General features: G+C 44.1%; 1 protein-coding gene across 1 annotated transcript; it reads left to right on the plus strand.

Annotated features, from left to right (window-relative positions):
• Positions 1-624: 624 nt before the first annotated feature.
• Positions 625-8552, plus strand: ubac1 (UBA domain containing 1). The gene is made up of 10 exons (XM_070965397.1): positions 625-1064; positions 1931-2051; positions 2140-2213; positions 2339-2446; positions 2541-2643; positions 3017-3125; positions 3336-3594; positions 4325-4411; positions 4637-4775; positions 6159-8552. Exons 1-10 carry the CDS (start codon positions 927-929, stop codon positions 6272-6274), a joined length of 1254 nt encoding a protein of 417 aa, XP_070821498.1. The 5' UTR covers positions 625-926; the 3' UTR covers positions 6275-8552.
• Positions 8553-24262: the final 15710 nt, after the last annotated feature.

Consider the following 24262-nt stretch of genomic DNA (forward strand, 5'->3'; position numbering starts at 1 on the left):
GGGTTTTCTTACACAGGATACTACCAAGCTCCACGTTTGCCTTGTGGTAAACTGTTCAACATGAAAGCACAAAACTTGAATCGTGAAGGTGTGTAAATGATATTTTGATAGAAGGGCCTTCTTCAACATATGGCCTCACAATCAGTTATAAAGTTGAACCCACGCCTTTATTTTGCTGGGGGGTTTTTGCAAAAAACATCTGTTGTTTTCTGACATTTTTTAGACCAAATTATTAATCGATTTATTGAGAAGATCATTTTCTGATTCATCGATCATTTTCCCAAATGTGTCAGGTTATATTGTGCTTTAGTGGCACATATTCCCAAACACATGTTCGATTAGATTAACACAAACCAGTTGACAGCCTAGAGTTTGTGGGGCCCCTGGAGGTCTGGGGCCCTAGGGCAGCTGCAGGCTTTGCCAGGATGCTAATCAATCAATGCTTTTTGCTTTTTAAGGGAAGACCGTATTTTCTGACGTTCTTTTTAGTATCACTATTGGGGTGTCTTAAAAAGACGGGTGAGTTTTCGGAACCTATTTGGCTGATTTTTATCCAAGCAATAATCTGTGATTCGAAAGAACTACGACTCCCATGATCCTCCCGTAGTAGCACCGTTGAAGTTCAAAGTTCAAACGTTACAGTAAAAATAGGGTAGTCGCTGGCTGGCTGCCTGTGTGTTCGCAGGGAATAACAAACATCTTGGTGGTCACACAACTAATCGCTTAACACCGCAAGGAAAACCGACAGAGGAAAGTGAAAATGGCCCTCAGCTAATCGGCGCCTGCTGCTGCCCTGTTGTCGGCGGATTTACAGAACGACAGCTAGCTGGGTGCTAACGTTAGCACGCTAGCTTGCCAGGAGCACATAGCAACTGCTGCTAGCTAACGTCACTGGACTGGTACTCTTTAGTCTCAAGGCTGCAGCTATGTTCGTCCAAGAGGAGAAGATATTCGCCGGGAAGGTGTTGAAAATACACATCTGCACCATGGACGGCACGGAGTGGTTGGAGGAGGTCACGGAAGACACCACTGTTGAGAAACTGAAGGAGAAGTGCTTGAAACATGTAGGTTTTTGAGGTTGTTTGTGTCTCCCTTGTTGCTTTTTTTGTGTCCTGTCACTCCTCTGCCTGGGGTGTTTGCAGTTTACCATGCCCTCTGTGTAAACTGTCAGTGTCAGTGTCACTGGCTTTGTATTTATAGCAACTGGGTAGACTTTGCTATTTATAATTTAGCAGGTTGGCTGCCCCTCTCAAGCTAGCTAACAGCCCGACTATGCCCCTTTTCTGCTCCCCAGTGGCTGGCCGTGGAGGCATTCTGCTTTACTGGCCGTCTATTATTACACAGCCCATCTCCTTTCTCCTTCTATGGCCCATAGCATAAACTCTACGGCTGGTTTCATGTTTGCTGCTCATGACTCCACTGGGAATGAGTCAGTGACATGTTTGTTTAATTTCAGCACAGGGGCACAGGTGTGAAGAAAGTTATAACTTAATATCAGATTTCAGGCTGTAATTAACAATGTTATTACACTTATCTTTATGGTTTTCGTGCCTAGTTGATTAATTACCTTTTAAAACATCAGAAAATAATAAGAAAAGTGTCAAGTGTTAATTTACAAAGAATCACTTTTAACTTGTTTTACTTCAGTGATGAATGATGAAATTATTGCGGCTAAATGTTCTGTCAGCTCAATGATTAAGCAGTTTATTGTTTCAACTCTAATTGATTGCAAGAAAATCAATTGTCAGAAAATTTGGTAACTGATTAATCCTTTCAGTTATTTATTATGTAAAAAAGCCAAATAAAAAACACTATTTGAAGATGTCACTTTTGTTTCTAGACTTAATGATGATGGAAAATAATCAATCCTTGCATCTCTTCTGTCCGCTGTTTTTCCCTGAAACGCTTTTACACTGTGCTTGGTTCACAGTATGTGCACGGAAGTCTAGAAGACCCCAAAACACTTACCCACCATAAACTCATACATGCTGCTACAGAGAGAGTCCTCACCGACACTAAAACGGTCGCTGATGAAAATCTCAAAGATAAAGGTAGGTAACTCCCTCATTTATCACTTCAGGGCTTCTGACAGTCCCTCTTGGTCTTCTGTGAGCTGACCATGTTTCATATATGTTGCAGACGTTTTGCTGCTCATAAAGAAAAGACCACCGCCAACCCCTCCAAAGATGGCAGACGTTGGTTCAGATGATAAGGTAAGCTTGATCAACTTTTGGTTTCATTAAAATAGAGCTAAAAACATTTCTCCATTTTTTTTTTTTAAATTCTGCACTGTCTGTCTTTAATTGTCTCTCTCTGTTGTTTGTCCTGGACGTCACAGAAGAAACAAGATAACAAGGCTCCAGACAAAGACGCAATTCTGAAAGCCACCGCCAACCTGTCCACGCGCCACACCGACCGCACTGTCACACAGCATAACATCAGAGATGTAAGGTTCCTGGTGGGATGGGTTTGCCAAAAATTATTCTACCAGACAAGGATGTTATTTATTATTGTTGCATGTGTATATGTTTGTGTTGTAGTTTCAGACGGAGCTCAGAAAAATCCTGGTTTCTCTCATTGAAGTCGCCCAGAAGCTTCTTGCCTTGAACCCTGATGCTGTTGAACTCTTCAAAAAAGCCAATGGTAAAGCTTACAATCCTTTAAGATCATTTCCAAGTCGGTTTAATAATCCTACAGTGAGGAAAGTCAGGATGATAAAAGGAAAAGAGTCGAAGTAAGTTTCTGCAACTGAAGCAGGAGACAATGTTTTTCTTGTCGAAATTGATAAGAAAGTCTATTTTATTGTAACACTGATTAAATGAGGAATGAGATATTTTATGTTCTGTCTTCATGCACTGTTTTAGTCGCCTTTGAGCTCAACGCAGTGAGCCTCATTCATAGTATTTGTTTTACGGATATTTCGATATGTGTGTGATTATCCTTGTTGGCATTTCACACACATTTCTCAACCATCACTTTAAATTTTCTGGCCTCTTTGCATTTCTGTGTTGTGTAGCAATGTTGGATGAAGATGAAGAGGATCGGGTGGATGAAACAGCCCTTCAGCAGCTCACTGAGATGGGGTTCCCTGAGAGCAGAGCCATCAAAGCTCTGAGATTGAACCAGTAAGTCTGAGTTGGTTTAATAACAGCTCACTCACAACACAAGGAAAACTGTTACTGGAACACGTCTGCGGCATTTATCCGTTATAAGTCAGCTCTGGAAGAGAACTTGTTCAAATGAATCACCTTAATGTACGTTACTCCCATTCTGAGTTGGTGCACTCACAGTGCAATCATCCAAAAACCTCCTCTCTCATCTTGTCCTTTCCGCAGCATGTCAGTGACACAGGCGATGGAGTGGCTTATTGAGCATGTAGATGACCCTTCCGTAGATGCACCGCTGCCTGGCCAGGACTCTTCCGGGGCAGCGGGGGCCACAGCTGCTGCCACACCGGGCCCCTCGGCCTCCGGCCCTAACCTTCTCCGCAGCCTCTCCAGCCAGTCAAGCACAGACGAAAGCAGCAGGCAGGACGAGCTCACAGAGATTTTCAAGAGGATCCGCAGGAAACGAGAGTTCAGACCGGACTCAAGAGTGAGTGGCTTTTCAAAAAGAACTGTGAAAACTGTGAAATAGTTTTTGGTTTTTTTTGTTTTTGTGTATGTGTGTGTGTGTGTGTGTGTGTGTGTGTGTGTGTGTGTGTGTGTGCGCTACTGCACCAGCTAATATACAGTATATAGGAATTACTATATAATTCTATATAATATAATATAATTTTATAATTACTATATAGGAATTGAATTGATGAAAGAGGCAGTCTATATTGAAATGTGCTTGAAAATGCACAATTTGGATCGATATCGATAACCAGCAATTACGAGCTTCTCATGGCTGATATCTATAAGATAACTGATCATTTCACATTGTTGTATGTTAAGAAACTAATAACCTGTACTTTATGTAAACCTGAGGTTCAGTTATAGTGAGCGAAGAAGGATGATTTAATACAGTATCACTCTGCCTGTGTTCACAGTCCTCTCATCTTATTCTAGATATTAATGTACCTCAGGTTCCTGAGGAACGCTGCTGCTCCCCAGTATCTCCAAAAATAGAAAAGTGATTAAAACTCTATCTTCCAACAATACACTTCCACTGCGCTTCATTTTTTAAAACATATTGCCATTTGAGTGGTTGGAGTATCTCCCAGCAACTTCTTCCGCTAAATTAATAATGTTCCTTCCCAAGACACCTGCCCGGCTGTGTGGTGCTGTATGACCGAGAAGTTCTCAGACTAAACACAGTGTCGCTTTCTTTGTTTCCGCAGGCGGTCATTGCATTGATGGAGATGGGGTTTGATGAAAAGGAGGTGGTTGACGCTCTGAGGGTGAATAACAACCAACAAGATGCTGCAGTAGGTTTAAACATCCACAACATTAGAGGTCTATTGATGCTAAAACAATTGTAAGAATACTGGACTTGTATTGATTTTAAGGAATATTCATGAAGAGTAATAATCCAAATGAACTGCTGTGACGTATGAAAAAACGTTTTGTAGCTGATCCTGTCCTCATTAAAGATATTAATGTATTTTAAAAAGCAGGAACTGGATTTCACACTTTGTCCCTCCATCCTGCAGTGTGAGTGGCTGCTGGGAGACAGGAAACCTTCTCCAGAAGATATGGACAAAGGCATCGACACCAACAGCCCGCTATTTCAAGCCATCCTGGAGAATCCAGTGGTCCAGCTGGGTCTAACCAATCCCAAGACACTGCTAGGTACAGTCTAGTGTTACTCACAGGAAGTAGCCTGTTGGTATAAGCCTGCTATTGGCTGACTATTTCAGCTGAAATTGCTATCTGAATGTTACCGTTTTCACTGTTCCCGTCAATGACAAGTTACCCGAACTCTAACCTGGTCGCTAATGAGCTCAGTTCGTGGCTGTTCCCTTTTCTTTTGCAGGGATTTTGTCGTTTTAATACCAGGGTTTGCCTCCCCACTTGCAAATATTGCACCAAAACAAGTTCCCCTGACACTTATTTTGCAAGGGTACTGTCGCTGTATCCTGTATCCCCCATATCAGAACGACAATGGGAGTAGCCAGACCTTTCACCAGCTCTAACACAGTGCTAAAACAAAGCGCGGAGAGAGGTCTAGCTATGGAAGACTAGGTACAGTGAATCAATGTTGTTACAATACCAGAATTTTAAACTTCACACACATTTACACACACACACAGAGGATACATGCTCTCCTCAAGGTTTACAGCTGGCAGAGATAAAATGTATCTTAACTAGGGCTGTCAGTTTAACGCGTTAATTAGATTAATTAAATATGCTGCAAATTAACGCGCTATAAAAATTAACGCAATTAATCATGAGTGGCAAGTCAATGCGCAAGCATTTTAAATTTGGCCCTTTGAGTGACCCGTAGGCTGCAGTGGCAGGTCGCATCCTGCTAGTCAAACGCAGGGTGACAACAGACATGGATGCGACACCGGAGAGCGAGGCAAGCCTACTTGGACCTTTGAACGGCAAGTTTATTTATAAAAAGAACAAAGACGGGACTATTAACAAGAACGCAGTGGTTTGTACCTTGTGTAAAAAAGAATTTTCCTATCACCGTAGCAGCTCCAGCCTGAATTATCATTTAAACGCTAAACATGTAGTTGCTGCTAGTGCCGCTAGTGCTACCGTGAGCTCACTCCGCCAACCCACACTTGCTGAGTTAGGAAAACAAATGAGCAGAGCCACGACAGAAAAACTGACAAACTCAATCGCAAAGTGGGTTGCTGCTGATTGCAGGCCGATTTCAATCATGGAAGACGAGGGCCTAAAAGAGGCGTTTCAGATAGCATCATCTGACTCTAATTTCCAGCTACCGTCGAGAACTACAGTGATGAAAAGAATTCACCAGCTGAAATGTGAATGTCAGTGAACTGTAATGTCCTAGAATTCAAATTCTTTATTTGGGGACCTTTAGCAGATATGAGATTAAAATGCGATTAATTAGATTAATTAATTACAAATCCTGTAATTAATTAGATTAAATTTTTTAATCGCCTGACAGCACTAATCTTGACAGATAGAGGAGAGGCTTTTTTAAGGCTGCTGTCTTTGCTGAATATGTTTCTCACCGGTGTGCCTTGTGTCTGTGCGCAGCATTTGAAGACATGCTGGAGAATCCTCTAAACAGCACCCAGTGGATGAACGACCCTGAGACTGGCCCCGTCATGCTCCAAATATCCAGAATCTTCCAGACTCTCAATCGCACATAGAGCCTCCTGGTGACCCCCTGTGTGACTGTGGCAGCTTGTGTGTATGTTAGACCATATTGGGATGTGTGTATGTATGGATGTGTGTGTGTCTGAGTGTGGCAGAGACACAAGTATTGTTTTTGCCTTGTAAAGACAAAGCCTGAGGCGTAAAGTTATGAATTAAGATGTTCTACATATACCTATTTATAACAGTACAGTAAAAACACTTATACAAAACAATGTTAACATAAACATTATGACAGTAATAATAAAAAAATGAGATTTAGTATGTTGTTTTTACATTTTAATGAGAACAATTTATAGTTATGACAGATTTGATTTATTTTATATAATTTCTCCATGTGCAAAAATGACATCAAACATCAATTTAATGTTTACAAAGAAAACTGTTTTTGTATGTTTCACAATATTTAAATATCAATTACAGTTTCGTCTGTCATCAGTGGCGAGTGTGTGGAAGACTTTTGTCAGCATCGTGTTTTATTTTTTTCCCCATTCATCTCATTTTCATCAAGATAACTGCTTGCAATTGAGAGGCTGGTGGTCAAAGTTGACATTTGTTTAGCTAATTGACAATTAGGCTCTGAGACACGTCACCGCTCTCTCCATTCATGCCTGTAAGGTCACTGTAAGTCAACCGCCTCCCAGTTTAAAGAGGAGAACGTTTATCCAGGAGCCTCATCAAGAAAGTTTATTTGACTTTTTTTGTCTTTTTAGACAAAAGCTGTACACTAAACTGTTTGTGTCTTAGTCATGTTTTTACAAGAAAGTTGTATATTAGGCCTGTGTGTTTGTTGTCAATGTGCTCTTGAATGTCATATTGTCATGTTGCGCTCATTTAGCACTTGTTCACCTCTATGGATATCACTCACTGCAGCACTGAGGAGGTGAAAAGAAGAGGCTGTGGTGTTTTTGTCTCAAAAGGCTGTAGTGGGATGTTTCATGAAGCTGAGCCTAATATAAAGGGCTTTGCCTTTTTAACCTTTCAATTTGACTGATAAAAAAAACAACAACACACGCTTACTTCATACACACAAAGAAATAATAGAATTTAAGACCCAACCAGTGTTGGTCTTTAGACTGACTTTTTTTCTTTTCAGAGCAATGAACATTTATGCTGTCAAACCAAACCAAAATGCCACTATATAACCTGCCTTGTCATTAGTTGTACCCATTGAAAAACATCCTGTATTTCTGTGCAATAGCAAGGACTTTTGTTGACCTATAAAGAAATATATTTGATTTGAGTGTTAGAGGTGTGTGAACTGCAATGGGTAGTGGTGTTACACGATATTAGCCTTTGCATTGAGTACTTAAAATCTCCAGCTACAAGAAGGCGAGCGTAGCCTCTCCTGGTTGTACCGAGGATTAAAAACAATATGGAGGGTGGTGTGTTTTGCCAAGCTTTCGAGTGTTTTTATTCAATATTTGAAAATGTGGTATTGATGTGACTTTCTGCTCAGGGAGGCTGAGATTGTTTTTCTAAACCTGTCGTCATGGCAAACCTCTGCTCACCCCCTTCTAGTTTGGCTTTTGAAAATGGCTTTAACCAATCTGTTTAGAACTTTAGCTTATGAACAAGAGCACCACAAGACATGGTTTCGTAAATGCAATATTTGAAAATACTTAAATGTTTTTAGAAAGAAGTGTCTGTTTGAACTATGTATTATTACATTATTTATATCAAAGCCAAACTAGTGACTTGTTCTTATTTATAACATTTTTAGCAAACCTTGAAGCTAATCTACAAATGTGAAAAAAACTAAATGATTCAAATGTTGTTTTTACAAACCATTATTAAGAAATGTGCTTAATGGACTGGTAGGTCAGTGTAGCTTAAAGCGGTGCAACACATTTGAATGAAGGAGGATTTCTGCACACTTTCTGCACTGAAGCGGACCTTCATCACGGCCACAGTGACCAGCTGTCTCACCACCTCCATGCTTTGCACCCGCATGCATACCAAACTGTCCCGTAACATCTTGAAACAAACATTGGGAGATTGCACGTTTCAAGAAAAAAAGGTCCTCAGAAAATGCAGATATCTCGTCTTTGCAAACGGCCATCAAATGGAACTGAAAAGAACAAAATGGACGTTCTTGCTGAGGGACACGGAAGAATTGTTGGAATCACAGGTGTTATTTTCAGTCAGCTTTCATGCAGGACTATCCCAGATTAACAACCTATGCAATATACTCTCACAGTCTGTTCATTCAAACAGCCTCATGGCGACTGGCATCTAAATCACAATTGCATTAAAGTTATTTTTTGTGGCTGCAATCTTTAGAATCTGTGTCTTTATTTGAGTGAGTGATGGGTCAGCAAAGTAGAGGCAGGAAAAATCTGCTGTTCGCTACCACATTTAATGGTCATTTTGGCGCCCACAAAGGCTCATTCTGACAATGTAAGTGTGCAAATGGACAATGGCTGATTTCCTTATCACTGCTTCAGTTTCACTGTGCTATTGTTAATGTTGTCACTCATACCTGTTCACTCATGTGCTGTGAAAAGGCATATTGTACATTATGTGTTTGTATATACACACCTTGGTTACTGCACATATTTGCAGTGCAGATCATGGGCAAGATTTCAATGCATTGTCTCAGGCAGTGTTTTATTTTTGATTTGTTTCATTTTATTTTGTTCTTTTTTTTGTTATTTGTGCAATTTTATGACACATCTTTTCTACGTTTTCTACCATATTCACATTGCGGGGGGGGCTGGAGCCTATCCCAGCTGTCAGCGGGTGAGAGGCAGGGTACACCCTGGACCGGTCACCAGTCGACCGCAGGGCAACACACAAGACAAACAACCATTCACACTCACACTCACACCTTTTTGAATTATTTTTAGAATTAACCAATTAACCCAATGAGCATGTTTTTGGTCTGTGGGAGGAAGCCGGAGCACCCGGAGAGAACCCACACATGCACAGGAAGAACATGCAAACTTCACACAGAATGATGCACTCCATCTGACGGGGATTGAATTGCATTAGGCTCCCCAGTCTGTCTGCAATGCTGATGTCTCTTGTCAATTTTATCATTATAATTTTAGTCACTATCACAATTTTGATTCTAGGGGGAGTGACTTTATATTCTGTTACAGCGTACAACACCCTCTGCCCTTAGATCCCCGACCTCAGATGATGGAAAACCTCAGGAAGAGCAACAGGGGAGGGATCCCTCTCCCAGGATAGACAGACATGCAATAGATGTTGTATGTACAGAATAAACCGAAACCAGATTAGATTGATTGTCCGCATGTATGAAGAATGGAGTGAGACATCAGACTTTAGGGCTGCTGTCATCTGGGTGATGGCGGATCGTCAGAGACATGCGGTGCTGCTGTGAACTGAGGTGGACTGAACTCTGGTCAAGGGTTACCTTTCCCAGAGCTGAGCCTCTCATATGTGATTTTGAGGGAAGTGTGACTTCTAAGCAGTTCACGATATTCAGAATTAACGTCACTGTGCCTCCTCACCAGCTCAGTATATTCCTTTTGTAGCTGGTGCAGAGCCTTTGTGTTCTCGTCCAGGGCAGTCTTTCTGCTGCAGTACTTCTCACACTTAGTGCTTTCTTTTTCAAGAGCAGAGGACAGTTGATCCACTCTTTGCTGTAACTCAGAATTTTTTGTCTTTTCATGTTTCAGGTCATCTTTAAGTTGTGCCTCTCTGAGCTTGCTCTCTAACTGTAGTGCTTTGAGTTCATGTACTGTGTATTGGAGCTTGGCGATGGAACATTGATTCTCAGGGATGGCATCATTTTTCTTTGACGTCATCTTTTCAGGGTGCTCAGAGAGAGAGTGGAGTTTAGACCTCATTCTGTTATATTCTGTCTCCACAGCCTTGAATTTAGCTCTGATGTCTATGTTCTCCATCCTTAATGTCTTCATGTCATACATCAGGCACTCTGAGGACAAAAATGCCTCTTTCAGCTGGTCACTGAGGATTGTTAGAGGATCAGTTCCAGCCTGCTTTTGTAAAAACGCCTGCTCAAAGCGCTTCTGTTCCTTTTTGAGACAGGACCTTAAATATGTCCCTGCGTTCAGACTCTTTTCTAAAGCCAGAGTCTTCTCTGAGAGCTCCTTCTCTTGTATCTGTATCTTTTTAGACACTCTCAAGAACTTAGCCCTCTCCTTCTCAATGGCCTCCTTAAGTCTACTGGGAGATTTTCTGTCTTCCTGAAGCTGATTCCCCTCATTAAGGGCAGCCTCAAGTTCAGCCCGCAGTCTTTTATTCTCAGAAGCCAGCTGTTGGTTTTCCTGAGTCAGACGGTCCAGTTCTGCTTCCTTCTGTTGCTGGGAGACAGCGGCCTCATAGTCCCCGTGGTGTTGACAGTTTTTTGCTCTGACTTCTTTGTGTTCAGAAACCTGGTTAAGTCTCTCCTGCAGTGAGGAAATTGTGCTGTTCTTGGTGGCAATATCACTTTGAAGAGCTTCAATATTGAAGTGCAGGCATTTAATTTCATTGTCTTTCTTCACACTGTCCTTCTGCTGCTCAATGAGGCGCTTTATATAAACATGAAGACTGTCTTTTTCAGCTTGCTCCGTCTTCAGAGTCTTTGCAAGAGCGTCTTTTTCAGCTTGCTCCTTCTTCAGAGTCTTTGCAAGAGCATCTTTTTCAGCTTGCTCCTTCTTCAGAGTCTTTGCAAGAGCATCTTTTTCAGCTTGCTCCCTCTTCAGAGTCTTTGCAAGGTCATCTTTTTCAGCTTGCTCCCTCTTCAGAGTTTTTGCAATAGCGTCTTTTTCAGCTTGCTCCTTCTTCAGACTCTTTACAAGAGCATCTTTTTCTTTTTGCTCTGGCCCCAGAGCTTCTCTCTGTTGAGCTCTCGCTGTGTCTTCCTTCTCCAATGACTTTTCTTGAGCACTGCAGGAGGAAATGGACTCATCCTCAGTGTATTCCTCAAAAGAACTGCCATCTTTTTCTACCTTCTCCAGCGACTTTTCTGGAGTGCGCTCCTCAAAAAAATCCCATAGACTCCCATCGTCCTCAGTGTCCATACTCTTTCCAACCTTTTCTGAAATCTCCGGTATCTCTTCCTTGATTCCCTCTTCAGTACTCTTGTCGCTCTCCTCTCTAACAAAAGTGAACATGGAGGAATTTCTCCTGCCAATTTTGTTTACCTGATTTGATTGGCTATTCAGGATAATTTGGCTGGTTAGCTGGGTCTTCTTCGAAGTCTTTGCAAAAGCATCTTTTTCTTTTTGCTCTTGCTCCAGAGCTTCTCTCAGTTGAGCTCTCGCTCTGTCTTCCTTCTCCAACAACTTTTCTTGAGCACTGCAGGAGGAAATGGACACATCCTCAGAACTCTTGTAGTCCTCACTGCCCGCTCTCATTCCATCCAGAGTCTTTGCAAGATCATCTTTTTCTACCTTCTCCAGGGACTTTTCTGGAGTGTGCTCCTCAAAAAAATCCCCTAGACTCTCATCGTCCTCAGTGTCCATACTCTTTCCAACTTCTTCTGAAATCTCCGGTATTTCAGAAGCTATCGCTCTGTCTTCCTTCTCCAATGACTTTTCTTGAGCACTGCAGGAGGAAATGGACACATCCTCAGAACTCTTGTAGTCCTCACTGCCCGCTCTTGTTCCATCCAGAGTCTTTGCAAGAGCATCTTTTCCTACCTTCTCCAGCGACTTTTCTGGAGCGTGCTCCTCAAAAAAATCCCATAGATTCCCATCGTCCTCAGTGTCCATACTCTTTCCAACTTCTTCTGAAATCTCCGGTATTTCAGAAGCTATCACTCTGTCTTCCTTCTCCAATGACTTTTCTTGAGCACTGCAGGAGGAAATGGACACATCCTCAGAACTCTTGTAGTCCTCACTGCCCGCTCTTGTTCCATCCAGAGTCTTTGCAAGAGCATCTTTTTCTACCTTCTCCGGCGACTTTTCTGGAGTGTGCTCCTCAAAAAAATCCCCTAGACTCTCATCGTCCTCAATGTCCATACTCTTTCCAATTTCTTCTGAAATCTCCAGTATTTCAGAAGCTCTCGCTCTGTCTTCCTTCTCCAACAACTTTTCTTGAGCACTGCAGGAGGTAATAGGCACATCCTCAGTGAATTCCTCAAAATAACTCTTGTAGTCCTCACTGCCCGCTCTCGTTTTATCCAGAGTCTTTGCAAGAGCATCTTTTTCTTTTTGCTCTTGCTCCAGAGCTTCTCTCTGTTGAGCTCTCACTGTGTCTTCCTTCTCCAATGACTTTTCTTGAGCACTGCAGGAGGAAATGGACTCATCCTCAGTGTATTCCTCAAAAGAACTGTCATAGTCCTCACAGTCCGTTGTCATTCCATCCAGAGTCTTTGCAAGAGCATCTTTTTCTACCTTGTCCAGGGACTTTTCTGGAGTGTGCTCCTCAAAAAAATCCCCTAAACTATCATCGTCCTCAATGTCAATACTCTTTCCAACTTCTTCTGAAATTTCCAGTATTTCTTCCTCGATTTCCTCGTCAGTAATCTCGTCTGTCTCCTCTCTAACAAAAGTGAACACAGAGGAATTTCTCCTGTCCATTTTGTTTTCCTGATGATTTGATTGGCTATTTATGATAATTTGGCTGGGTAGCTGTGTTAAAACTTGACTTTTTATGTTTTAGCATGACAACAACAAATGTGTCCTTCCAACAGTATGTATCCTCTATTAATGCCAACAGTGTGTGTCCAGCAAGTAGTCAAGCAGTGAAGATCAAAGATCAAAGATCAAAGATCAAAGGCACAGAGATGTCAGTCTTCTAATTCTACAGAGAGGTTCTAAATTCCACAGTTTTTTTTTTTTTTTTAACTGATATTCAGCATCATTCAAATATTTTTCCTGCGTTATATTTCAGGAAGTGAATGTGTATGCTACAAATCTCTACATTTTCCATCCATTATCTATACCGCCTATCCCTTTCGGGGTTGCGGGGGGCTGGAGCCTATCCCAGCTACAATGGGCGAGAGGCGGGGTACACCCTGAACCGGTCGCCAGCCGATTGGAGGGCCACATGCAAAGACAGACAAACATTCACACTCACACACACCTAGGGACAATTTAGAGTCATTAATTAACCTAATGAGCATGTTTTTGGTCTGTGGGAGGAAGCCGGAGTACCCGGAGAGAACCCACGCATGCACGGGAAGAACATGCAAGCTTCACACAGAAAGGCCCCGCCTGACCCGGGGATCGAACCGGCAACCTTCTTGCTGTGAGGCACCCGCACTACCTGCTGCTCCACCGTGCAGCCCATCTCAACATTTTGTTTAACTAAATAATAGTTTTTTTTTTGTTGTTGTTGTTTTTTTTTTTTTAACTGATATTCAGCATCATTCAAATATTTTTTGTTATATTTCAGGATACAAACTGAATGTGTATGCTACAAATCTCAACATTTTGTTTAACTAAATAATACACATATAACAATGAAAACAGGAAGGCAGTGATCTTTGCTCTGCAATAAAATTATTTTGTAAAAATAAAATCAGGCCTATGGGGCATTACATATCATTACATACAATCCATTTTCCCCAGTATGCTGTAAATTGTTCCAGTTTAATCATGTCATCATCTTCTCCATTTTATAAATCCCCATTGTAATTTCCATTCATCCATTTAAAGTTGGACTCTCATTTGAATCTCTTTTCAACCACTTTTGAGGTGTATATCCAAAATATGGAGTCTTAATTTCTCGGGGTATTTCACAGTCCCAGAAAATATGGTAGTGGTTTGCGTTTTGATGTCCACGGTTTCTCCAGCAGATAGGACGGTTATTATCATATTGGGATTTCTGACAGGGTGTAATAAAATACATTTTCAGGTTCTTTCCAGCCAAACTCTCTCAGTTTTGGTGAGCTGGTACACTTCCATTGAAACCTCCATATTGTCGCCCATTCTTCCTCAGAGATAGATTTTTTCTTTCCTTCTCCTACTTTGTTTTAATGTATGAAGTCAATTGTGTTTGAAGATTCAACAGACTCTTATACATGAAATGATTCTGCTACCAGTATATGAATTATATGCTTTTCTGAACAGTTCTATCAGACATTTACTCGTCTCAGTTACATTTTGACCTTTGTATCAACATAATGTCACTTCTGAAAATATCTATAGAAGTCGTGGTTCAGCATCTCAAAGCTGAGTAGTGTTTTATGAGGAGTGTTAATTATATTGTATAGACACATTATTCTTTTAGCTGTCCAGTCCTTTGTGTCCAATTTATTTGGTGTAAAATCTGAGTTATGTGCACACCATTTGAGAATTCCAATCCCTCTCTCTAATTTATATCATTTCATGATCATTTTCCATATTTTTAAGAGTCCATTTTACCCGTGGATTATGGATAGTATTCACACAACTTTGTAAATTCTCATCAGCTAATATTGCCTGTATGGGAATGGAAGGTATTTTTGCTTCAACGTTTTTCCCTTGAGCAGTATATGATGCGTTGCACTGACATATCATAACTCTCACTTGTGCTGCAGAATAATAATCTCTAGGATAAGGAACATCGACAGCACATCGTCCTTAGTTATATCTTTATTTTTAACAAACTACTGTTATTCCTGTTTATATTTTTTCTTACCTTTTTAAACAATTGTTGTATATAATCTGTGTTTGTCTGTATGTTTAATTGCCTCTGCAACAAAATAATTTCCCAATTTGGGATCAATAAAGAAGCAGTCTAAAGTCTAAGGGCTCTATTTTCGACTCCGCCATCGACGTGGCGCAGGCGCGGCGCAAAGTCAGGTCCGCTGCGCCGATGGGGCGTGGCGGCGCAGACTTTGGTATTTCCGTGAGCCCACCCAGCGGCGCAACTCGGAAAGAGGGAGGGGAGAAGGCGTGGAGTGGGTTTGGCACAGCCGAGTCAAATCTTTACCAATCACAGCAGCTCCTCGCCTCACCTTTAAGAACACCGCTGGCGAGGCGCATGACAAGTTTCCATGAGACTGACGTCACTCATGTCTCCTGACATCCGTTTGTATTACTTTGCACACCCGTTTGTATATACTGTTTATTTTTTCTCTCATTTTTTTCTTTTATATGATGTTCTATATTTTGTGGTATATTTGTGTGTATATTTTGTTTTTGTTGCAGTTTTGAGCACTGCAACAAAAACAATTTCCCCTCGGGAATAAATAAAGGATTTCTGATTCTGATTCTGATGTCTAAATATGAGGTCCTTAGATGGTAAATCCTCCTCCTCCTCATCCTCCTCAAAGCAATAATATACTCCATCTTTGTAGATAACGTTAAGCATTACAATGATGACATTTGTATTTGGAATGAAATGACTTGGGTAACAGCGGACAACGATCATCCCTTATGTTTTTTCCATGTGTCTGTCTCTCCCTGTCTCTCGAGTGCTCTGAGATGATCAGTTTGCATCCCTGTTTCATCTGTGTACATTCGGTCAGGTTGAGTGACCATTACGCGTGCCGAACGCTCTTGCGATGTCGTCAGATGAGATACTGATCAAAATATATAAATTTAGGTCTGACTGTATGTACTGACTCAGACAGCTGCATTGAATCGTGGCTGTTGCTAATTATTGATCGCAATGTGTGTTCGATGACTGACCGAGCACTGCTGAAAACACCGTTAAAATCACGCTGCCGTCTTGTTGACGGTGTGATATATGGCGTCATCACGTTTTCAGTGGATAGCCGTTATTACCTAGCAGCCACACATCCAGAGAAGTGTCCCCCTGAAAGACTGTAGGGATGCTAGAATTCGCCGGATGAACGAGTCATGTGCCGACCCGGGGAAAGTGGCATACACATTCGTCACCAGGCAATTTGAGTCACAGATCACCAGACATCCCTGTTTCACCTGTGTACATTCAGTCAGGTAGAGTGACCATTACGCCTGCCGAACGCGCTTTCGATGTGGTCAGATGAGATACGGATCAAAATATATAAATTTAGGTCTGACTGTATGTGCTGACAGATAGTTGCATTGAATCGTTGCTAATAATTGATCGCAGTGAAATGCCAGACACTGTGGAAACCTGGTGGTGTGAGCGCACGACTCCGCCGGTTTACGAAAATCCACTTGCGCCGCTGGCGCACAGAGTTGACCAGGTCTGAGGTGGCGAGCTTTCAGCGCACTTTTACGCCGCCGGCGCAGACCGAAATTGTCGAAAATTCCAATGCGCCGGCTCATTATGCCGACACCTCCCCCCTACTGCGCCGCAACGCCCATCCTGGCGCACCTCTGTACGCCTCGGTCTACCAAGATACCAAATGCGCCATGCGCCTGCCTGCGCCGCTCGAAAATAACACTGCGCCGGCGGCGCAGTCGAAAATAGAGCCCTAAGTCTAAAGGGAGGCCTCATTTCTCTCTTGCTAACTGAAATGTCTTAAGATGAAGTCTAGGTCTTTTACTAGCCATAATTGTCCTTTATAGCATTTTATCCCATTAAATAAATTGATAAACATATTGCTGTAGAAACGCAAGACATTTTGTACTTTTTATTTTTCATTTCCATTTCTCATCTCACCAAGTTGTGTTGAATCCAGTACCATCATCTCACTTAGCACACAATCAATATAAAGGTACTAAAAAACAGGGAGAAAGTATTTGTGGATCATTGATTTTATTAACAGTAGAGGGAAGAATACCAAGAAGAGAAAGAACTGAACCATTTCTCTGACTGGATGGACACAAAGTCCGCCATCCTGCTCCTGTTTTTTACTTTACAAAGTTACTGTGTGTAACAGAGTTTGTATATAGTGTTTGTTCCACTTGCTGTAATGGCTGTATGAGGATAATGTTGTATTCAGGTGGTTAGATGGCTCAATGTCGCCCCCCCTCAGGCAGTTGACAAATGCTCTCTGCTACTTGAAAACACTGCCAGTTAATGAGAGACGTGACCGAGGTGAGTTGTGGAGCGCAGCACTCCGTACAAATTATGTGTATTACTGTCTGTTTACTGTCCTGTATAAGCATAGGTGCACGTTGACTCATGGAGATGTTATTGTGAAGAGTTATGAGTGAGTCGCGGCACTGTTGCGTACAGAAATGTACGGTTAACAGCATAATGCACTTTCTGAGTTAGCTAGTTAGCCTTTGTGCTAACACGCGCTATCCCTTTTGTGGCATGCTGCGTGTAAGCTGCCTTGTGAGCCAACTGACCAGTACATATCCTGTTCCTGTTCAGAATAAACGGCAACATGAACTGTAAACGAGTATCCTGTCCATCATTCAACACAACACAACGCAGAGTCCGAGTTTGAACCAGCCGGCTACAGAAAAGTGCAGCTGCGCATGGTTACACTGGTGCCGTGAATACCCGGATTTCTGTTCTGGCCAGCGAGCGGGACACATCTAATTCCCGGAGATCCTGTTGGGGTGCGGAGCCGCGCAGACGAAGATTCACCTGCACCACGTGGTCGCCGCATCATCAGCCGTCTCAGTAGGGACATGGACTTCTGAATTTAGCCACAAGGTGGCGGTGTTGTTTAATGACACTATAAATTTGATGTGCTGTCAGCTTGTTCTGTGAGAGGTCCTTGCATTTAAATAATAGGGATCTGAAATTGCAGATAATTATTATTTTTTTGACTGAGTATGCATCTGTGATAAGGGGTCTTTCGTGAGTGGCATTATCTGCTCAGTGAGTTTGGTATTTTCGCTTATTTGTTTGATTTTATTTGATAAATTGCTTTTGTTTATTTTGTTGCATGGATTTACTAGTTTTGATTTCTTACTGAAACATGTGTTTTTCTTTCATTTCTGCTTAGTCTTTTTGTGTATAGTGGGATTTTATTTTTCTTGTTTATTTTCAACATTTTTTTTCTCTTCCATCGCCTTTTCTTTTCCCTTTTATCTAGTGATAGAGTCATGGAAAGTGGTCCTGTTTTTGGTAGAGGGAGGGATTCAGTGACTTTAACCCCAATACCCACACTTGGTAGGGTTTAGAGGCGGATTTTTGTTCTCCCCAGATCTACCCCTAAACCAGTTTTTGAGGAGTCAGTGGTTGGTGTTGAGTCCCCTGGTGTGCCCTCCCGGGTGGTTTCACACACTATGACGTTAGAGGATGATGATAAAACCGAGAGGCTTTTGGCGGGCATGGCATCTAAAATTGGGCTCTCTATAGGTGAGAGCATAGCCTCCTGCCTTGAGTCACGCCTGGCCCATGGGATGGGACCTAGTGTAGCTGGTTCGGTGGGCAGTGCAGTGTCTGATTCTTCATTGATGAATGTCGTAGTCAGGTCTGAGATCAAGGAACCGGACAGTTTCAAGGGAGATGGTTATGACACATGTACAGTACAGGAGTGGGAAGCGGTAATGGTTGCTTATATGAGGAAGAAGGGGATCCCTTTAGCAGATCAGGCTGAGGAGGTGCTGAGCAAGCTGGTGGGGAGGGCGCGTGAGGTGGTTAGGGTGGCCATACGCAGTAAGCCATCCCTCTCGCTGTCTGGGGGCCCGGACCCCATTTTTGAGATATTAAAGCAGCACTTTAGTGACACAGTTTCTTCTGGCATGCCTCTAGCTGACTTCTATGCCACATTGCCCAGTTCAGGTGAACACCCCTTTGACTACTGGCTGAGGTTAAATAGAGCTATGGAGTTGGCTGAAGACTGTCTTAGGAGACAGAACAAAACATTTGACAATCTGACACGTGACTTGACTGCCATGTTCATACGTCACTGCCCTGACCCAGAGTTGTCCCTTATATTCAAATGTAAACCACTACAACAATGGACAGTTGCTGCTGTACATGAGAGACTTGTTGAGCACAGCAGGGACCAAAGACAGACATCACAGTTGAGATTACACACTACCATAACATCACAGCGGCAGAAGGTGGGTGCCCATGTGACTCCTGACAATAAGTTTGTTATGGCACCACCAGCCTCCGCTCCAGCTCCCACTCTGGGACAACAGGCTGAGGGATCGGCTGATCGCCTTGATCGCATCATAGCTATGCTGGAGCGTGTGTTAGAGCAACAGCCACAGCAGGCAGGATTGCTCAACAGGACTGATGCACGTACTGGGAAGGGTCAGGCAGCCAAGGCGAAATCTCTTGGTCCCTGTGAAATTTGTGGAAATGCGGGACACACTACTCGTTACCATTGCAGGGTCAACCGCCTCTGCTTTGCCTGCTTCACAGCTGGTCACACACGTGTTGAGTGTCCTATGGCTATGTCCACCGAACCCAGGGTCCCCGACCCGGCGGCTCAACGTGAGGGAAACTAGTTGGCCTACATGTAGAGGGGGAAAGTGTTAGGCCTGAGGGTAATCCCCCAGAGATTGATGATGATATAGATGATTTGGAATCTATCTACCATAGTGTATGTGAGGAGAGGAAACAGGGACGCAGACCCATCCTCCAAAACATTCAAAGACTGAAAACACATGATGAACTGTTCTATGAAAGTGTTATCTTGGGTGGAAAAGTGTCTGTGAGAGCCATGCTTGACAGTGGATCAATGGCTTGTACTGTGAGTTCCACTGTCGTTCCCCAGCTGTTAGAGCAGGAAGCGTTAAAGACCCCCACCCTAGAGCCCACTGATGTTGTCCTGATTGGATGTGGTGGCTCAAAGACTTTGCCATCAGGTATGTGTGACCTTGAGGTGGAGGCTTATGGATGCAAGGTCATCGTGCCAATGCTTGTGGTTGAGGGTCAGAGTGAAAACCTCATCATCGGCAGTAACTTGCTGAGGTACCTGGTCCGTCGCCTGAGGCTGAGAAGAGGGCTTCTTGACTGTGGTCCTGCTACAGCTGAAAGTGACTGTGACCCACAGAGGGAGTTGTTGAGTCTGGTGGCCGAGGTTGAAGAGCGGACTGATGATGTCCCGGAGAAAGTTGGTTTTGTTAAGATAAAGAGAGCTGTCATTCTGGAGCCCATGACTGAACACTTGGTCTGGGGCAAGCTGCAGCAAGCGAGTGGTGTGTCAGCTGGCAGCACGGTCATGATGGAACCGACGAGTGCAAAATCAAGATCAAGGTCAGTCATAGTTGGGAGGACGGTGGCCTTGCTCGGAGATGATGGGTGGCTCCCACTGAAAGTAATAAATCCATCAGATAAACCTGTCACTCTGAAACGAAATACTAAGCTGGCTGATGTGCATATGTGTGTGGCAGTTGAGAGTTTCGGCAGCCCCGTGGTTGCCAGTGTCCCTCAGTGCAGTGTGCAGCAGAATGTGCAACTGCCAGCTGTCAGCCCCATCTGTAGCCACGATCAGCGCAGTTTGACCACAGAGGTCTCCAGTTTACCTGACCATCCTTGTCAACAGAAACCAAGTCAGACTGATCCGCTCCATTCACTGTTGTCTGGCATTGGATTGTCTGACATAGACATTGACTCTTGTGAGGTTTCCTCTGCTTGCAAAGAGAGTCTGGTCAATCTCATAACTGAGTATCAATCCATTTTTTCCAGAGATAAATTGGATTGTGGTAAAGCTGCAGGCTTTCTTCATCGGATTCGAGTTGTTGATGAGACACCCTTTCGGCTGCCATGCCGACGCATACCACCCACGCAGTATGAGAAAGTGAGGCGAGTCTTGAATGACATGGAGGAGCGGGAAATCATCAGAAAGTCTAGCAGTGAGTTTGCATCGCCTTTGGTGTTGGTTTGGAAGAAGTCAGGTGATGTGAGAATCTGTAATGATTTTCGCTGGCTTAATGCTCGCACGGTCAAAGATGCGCACCCCCTCCCCCATCCGGCTGATGCTCTGGCTGCCTTAGGCGGTAATGCCTATTTCTCCACGATGGACCTTACTTCCGGGTACTATAATGTGGAGGTTCACCAAGACGACAGGAAGTACACGGCATTCACATCGCCGTTTGGACTGTATGAATATAATCGGATGCCACAAGGGTTGTGTAATAGTCCTGCAACATTTATGAGGATGATGCTAGGCATCTTTGGTGACCAAAACTTCCTGAGCCTGCTGTGCTATTTAGATGACGTTCTGGTGTTTGCCCCCACAGAGGATCTGGCACTGGAACGGTTAGAGATGGTTTTTCAGCGGCTTAAGGCTCACAATCTCAAACTGGCCCCGAAGAAATGCCATTTCCTGCAGAAGTCAGTGAGATTTCTTGGGCATGTTGTCAGTGCGGATGGCATCAGATCTGACCCTGACAAGGTAGTGGCTATTACCTCCCTAACGGAGTCTGATCTCATGGAGTCAGGCACGAATGTTCCTTCACAGCGGAGAATTAGGGCATTCCTCGGAATGGTAGTGTTCTACCAGCAGTTTATTGAAAGCTGCTCTTCGATAGCTAAACCACTGTTCAGACTCACCTCAGGCAGCACAGGCCCCAGGGGGAGTGGAAAAAGGCGCAAGCAGGTTCAGAGGAAGCTTTGTGCTGAGGACTGGACAGATGAGTGCCGGCAGGCTTTCCAGCTGCTGAAGCATGCTCTGCTGGACCAGGTTCCTCTAGCCCATCCTGACTTTAATGAGCCCTTTCTGCTTTCAGTGGATGCTTCCTGCAATGGTCTTGGAGCTGTGCTTTCACAAATTCCTGCTGGTGGGGCTACTGCTCGGCCTATTGCATTCGCAAGTAAGTCACTGAGTTATGCACAGTCCAGATACCCGGCTCACAGGCTGGAGTTTTTTGCCTTGAAATAGGCAGTGTGTGACAAGTTTCATCATTGGTTGAGGGGTCATCGGTTCACTGTGTGGACAGATAATAATCCCTTGACTTACATACTGTCTAAGGCCCGACTGGACGCGTGTGAGCAGAGGTGGATTGCGAAGCTGGCTCCTTTCCAGTTTGATATTAAGTACATTCCTGGTCCCAAAAATGTTGTCGCTGACGCATTGAGCAGAGAGCCCTTTGTGCAGCCCAGCACTGTGCACCGATTGACAAGAGTACCCTATGAGGACTTACTGGCTGTGGCAGCGGCAGTGTGTGCACCTGCAGTGCAGGAAGCTTTCCGCTGCTCAGTTCACCCAGTCGATAAGAACCTTGATGGCAGCCAGCCTGTCACTTGTCAGTGCGCAGCAGTCACTCAGGTGGGCGCTCTGACATCCGATGAGGTGGCGGCTGTTTTCCATGCCCGTGACCTGCAGGACTCTGTTGTCTACCCACATGCACTTTTGTTGCCTCAGTTCTCCCAGACTGTGCTGACTTCTGACCGCATTGGTTCAGAGGTGCTCTCACATGAGGTGTTGATGGAGAAGCAGCGAAGTGACGATGTTCTCAGCAGAGTTATCTTCTACGTGGAGAGGGGTCTGAGACCGTCACGGAGGGAACGTGCCAAAGAACCGATTGGAGCTGCCAAGCTGCTGAGAAACTGGGAGAGGTTGGCAGTGCGAGATGGTGTACTGTATCGCGTGGCAAAGAATGCTATGACGAAGAAGAGAACTTACCTGTACATTGTCCCAGTGTCTCTGCGCTCTAGGGTGTTGAAGGGTATCCATGATGAAGCTGGCCATCAGGGGCAGCAGCGAACATTGTACCTTGCGAGGCAGAGGTTTCATTGGCTGGGATTGTGTAAGGATGTGGCGGAGTATGTGAGGAACTGCAGACGGTGTGTTGTGAGCAAATCGGCGGAGCCTGAGGCCAGAGCACCTCTAGAGAACATCAGAACGTCTGAGCCACTCGAGCTGGTATGCATTGATTTCTGGACAGCTGAAGATTCTGCCAACAGATCCGTAGATGTGCTTGTTGTCACAGACCACTTTACAAAGATGGCGCACGCCTTCTTGTGTCCCAACCAGTCTGCTAAAGCAGTGGCACATCAGCTGTGGCATAACTACTTCTGCATCTATGGCTTTCCAAAACGTCTTCACTCTGACCAAGGGGCTAATTTTGAGAGTGCTCTGATTGCTGAGTTGTTGAGTGTGGCTGGTGTCCAAAAATCTCACACGACGCCTTATCACCCAATGGGAAATGGCTCATGTGAGAGGATGAACAGGACTCTGGGCAATATGATTCGCACGCTTCCTCCCAGAGCAAAGCAGAGGTGGCCTGAGGCTTTGAAGTCTCTGACATTTGCTTACAACTGTACGATCCATGAAACGACTGGATATGCGCCATTCCTGCTCATGTTTGGCAGAGTGCCAAGGCTTCCCATTGATGTCATATTTGGCTCTGTTCTTGACAATTCGGACGTCATGGATTATGACCGATATGTTCAGTCATTGCGAAAAGATCTGGCGGAGGCTATGGACATAGCTCAGGCTGTGGCATCCAAGCAGTTGCAGCGCCACACTGACCTGTACAACAGGAAGGTACGTGGTGCGCCAGTGGAAGTGGGCGACCGTGTGTTGCTGGCTAACAAAGGGGAGCGTGGCAAGAGGAAGCTCGCTGACCGTTGGGAGAATACTGTCTATGTGGTGGTTGGAAAGAATGAGGAGTGTCACACCTTTAAAATCCAGAATGCCTCCACTGGTCAGGAGAAAGTTGTGCATCGAAACCTGATAATGCCAGTGAACTTTCTTCCCTTGCCCGACGCTGCTCCCTCCGATGAGGTGGATGTGTCCTCCATGTCTGACTCTGGGGATTTTGTTGATGAGAGGGAGGTGGTCGCTGACGTTTCTGTGGACTCTGTGCAGTACAGGACTCAGGTGTGGGTGTCTGTCCTGCCATCTGAGACCTCCAGCAATGCAAACTTGGAGGACGTTGACCTGTCTGGGGTCACAGAGATTGGTCAACGGGGTCATGCAACACCTGTCTCCTCTACTGGCGACACCTTACTTGGAGCACCTATCCAGACACCTTGCAGGCTGTCAGATTCAGACCCCCCAAGGACGGAGGCCATGACAATGACTGGTGACGTTGCTGAATCTGTTTGCGCTCTGGCTGTTGAGGATGATTTGAGAGACCCCCCTTTATGCACTGAAAATCAGGGCCTGGCTTTGACTACTTTTGACAGCCCTAGAGCTCCTGTGAGGGATGACAGGAGTAGGGATGGTATGAGATCCAGAGCAGGGAGGTTGTTGAAACCGGTCTCCAGGCTCATTGAGTTGCATCAGAGAGCTAGTGTGTTGTAGGGATTGTTTTAGGGTTGAGGTTGTTACCCTCTATTGTGATTTTGTATAGTTGCTGATATTTCTGTTCGTGTTC

Source organism: Chaetodon trifascialis, chromosome 6 (assembly GCF_039877785.1).
Source record: "Chaetodon trifascialis isolate fChaTrf1 chromosome 6, fChaTrf1.hap1, whole genome shotgun sequence".
Classification (NCBI taxonomy): domain Eukaryota; kingdom Metazoa; phylum Chordata; class Actinopteri; order Chaetodontiformes; family Chaetodontidae; genus Chaetodon; species Chaetodon trifascialis.

Bases quoted from the DNA above. Each gene is read 5' to 3' on its own strand.
- ubac1 (XM_070965397.1), top strand. From the start codon at position 927: ATGTTCGTCCAAGAGGAGAAGATATTCGCCGGGAAGGTGTTGAAAATA. The intron at 2,644-3,016 runs GTAAAGCTTACA...TGTGTTGTGTAG, and splicing joins ACTCTTCAAAAAAGCCAATG to CAATGTTGGATGAAGATGAA. The intron at 4,412-4,636 runs GTAGGTTTAAAC...TCCATCCTGCAG, and splicing joins ACAACCAACAAGATGCTGCA to TGTGAGTGGCTGCTGGGAGA.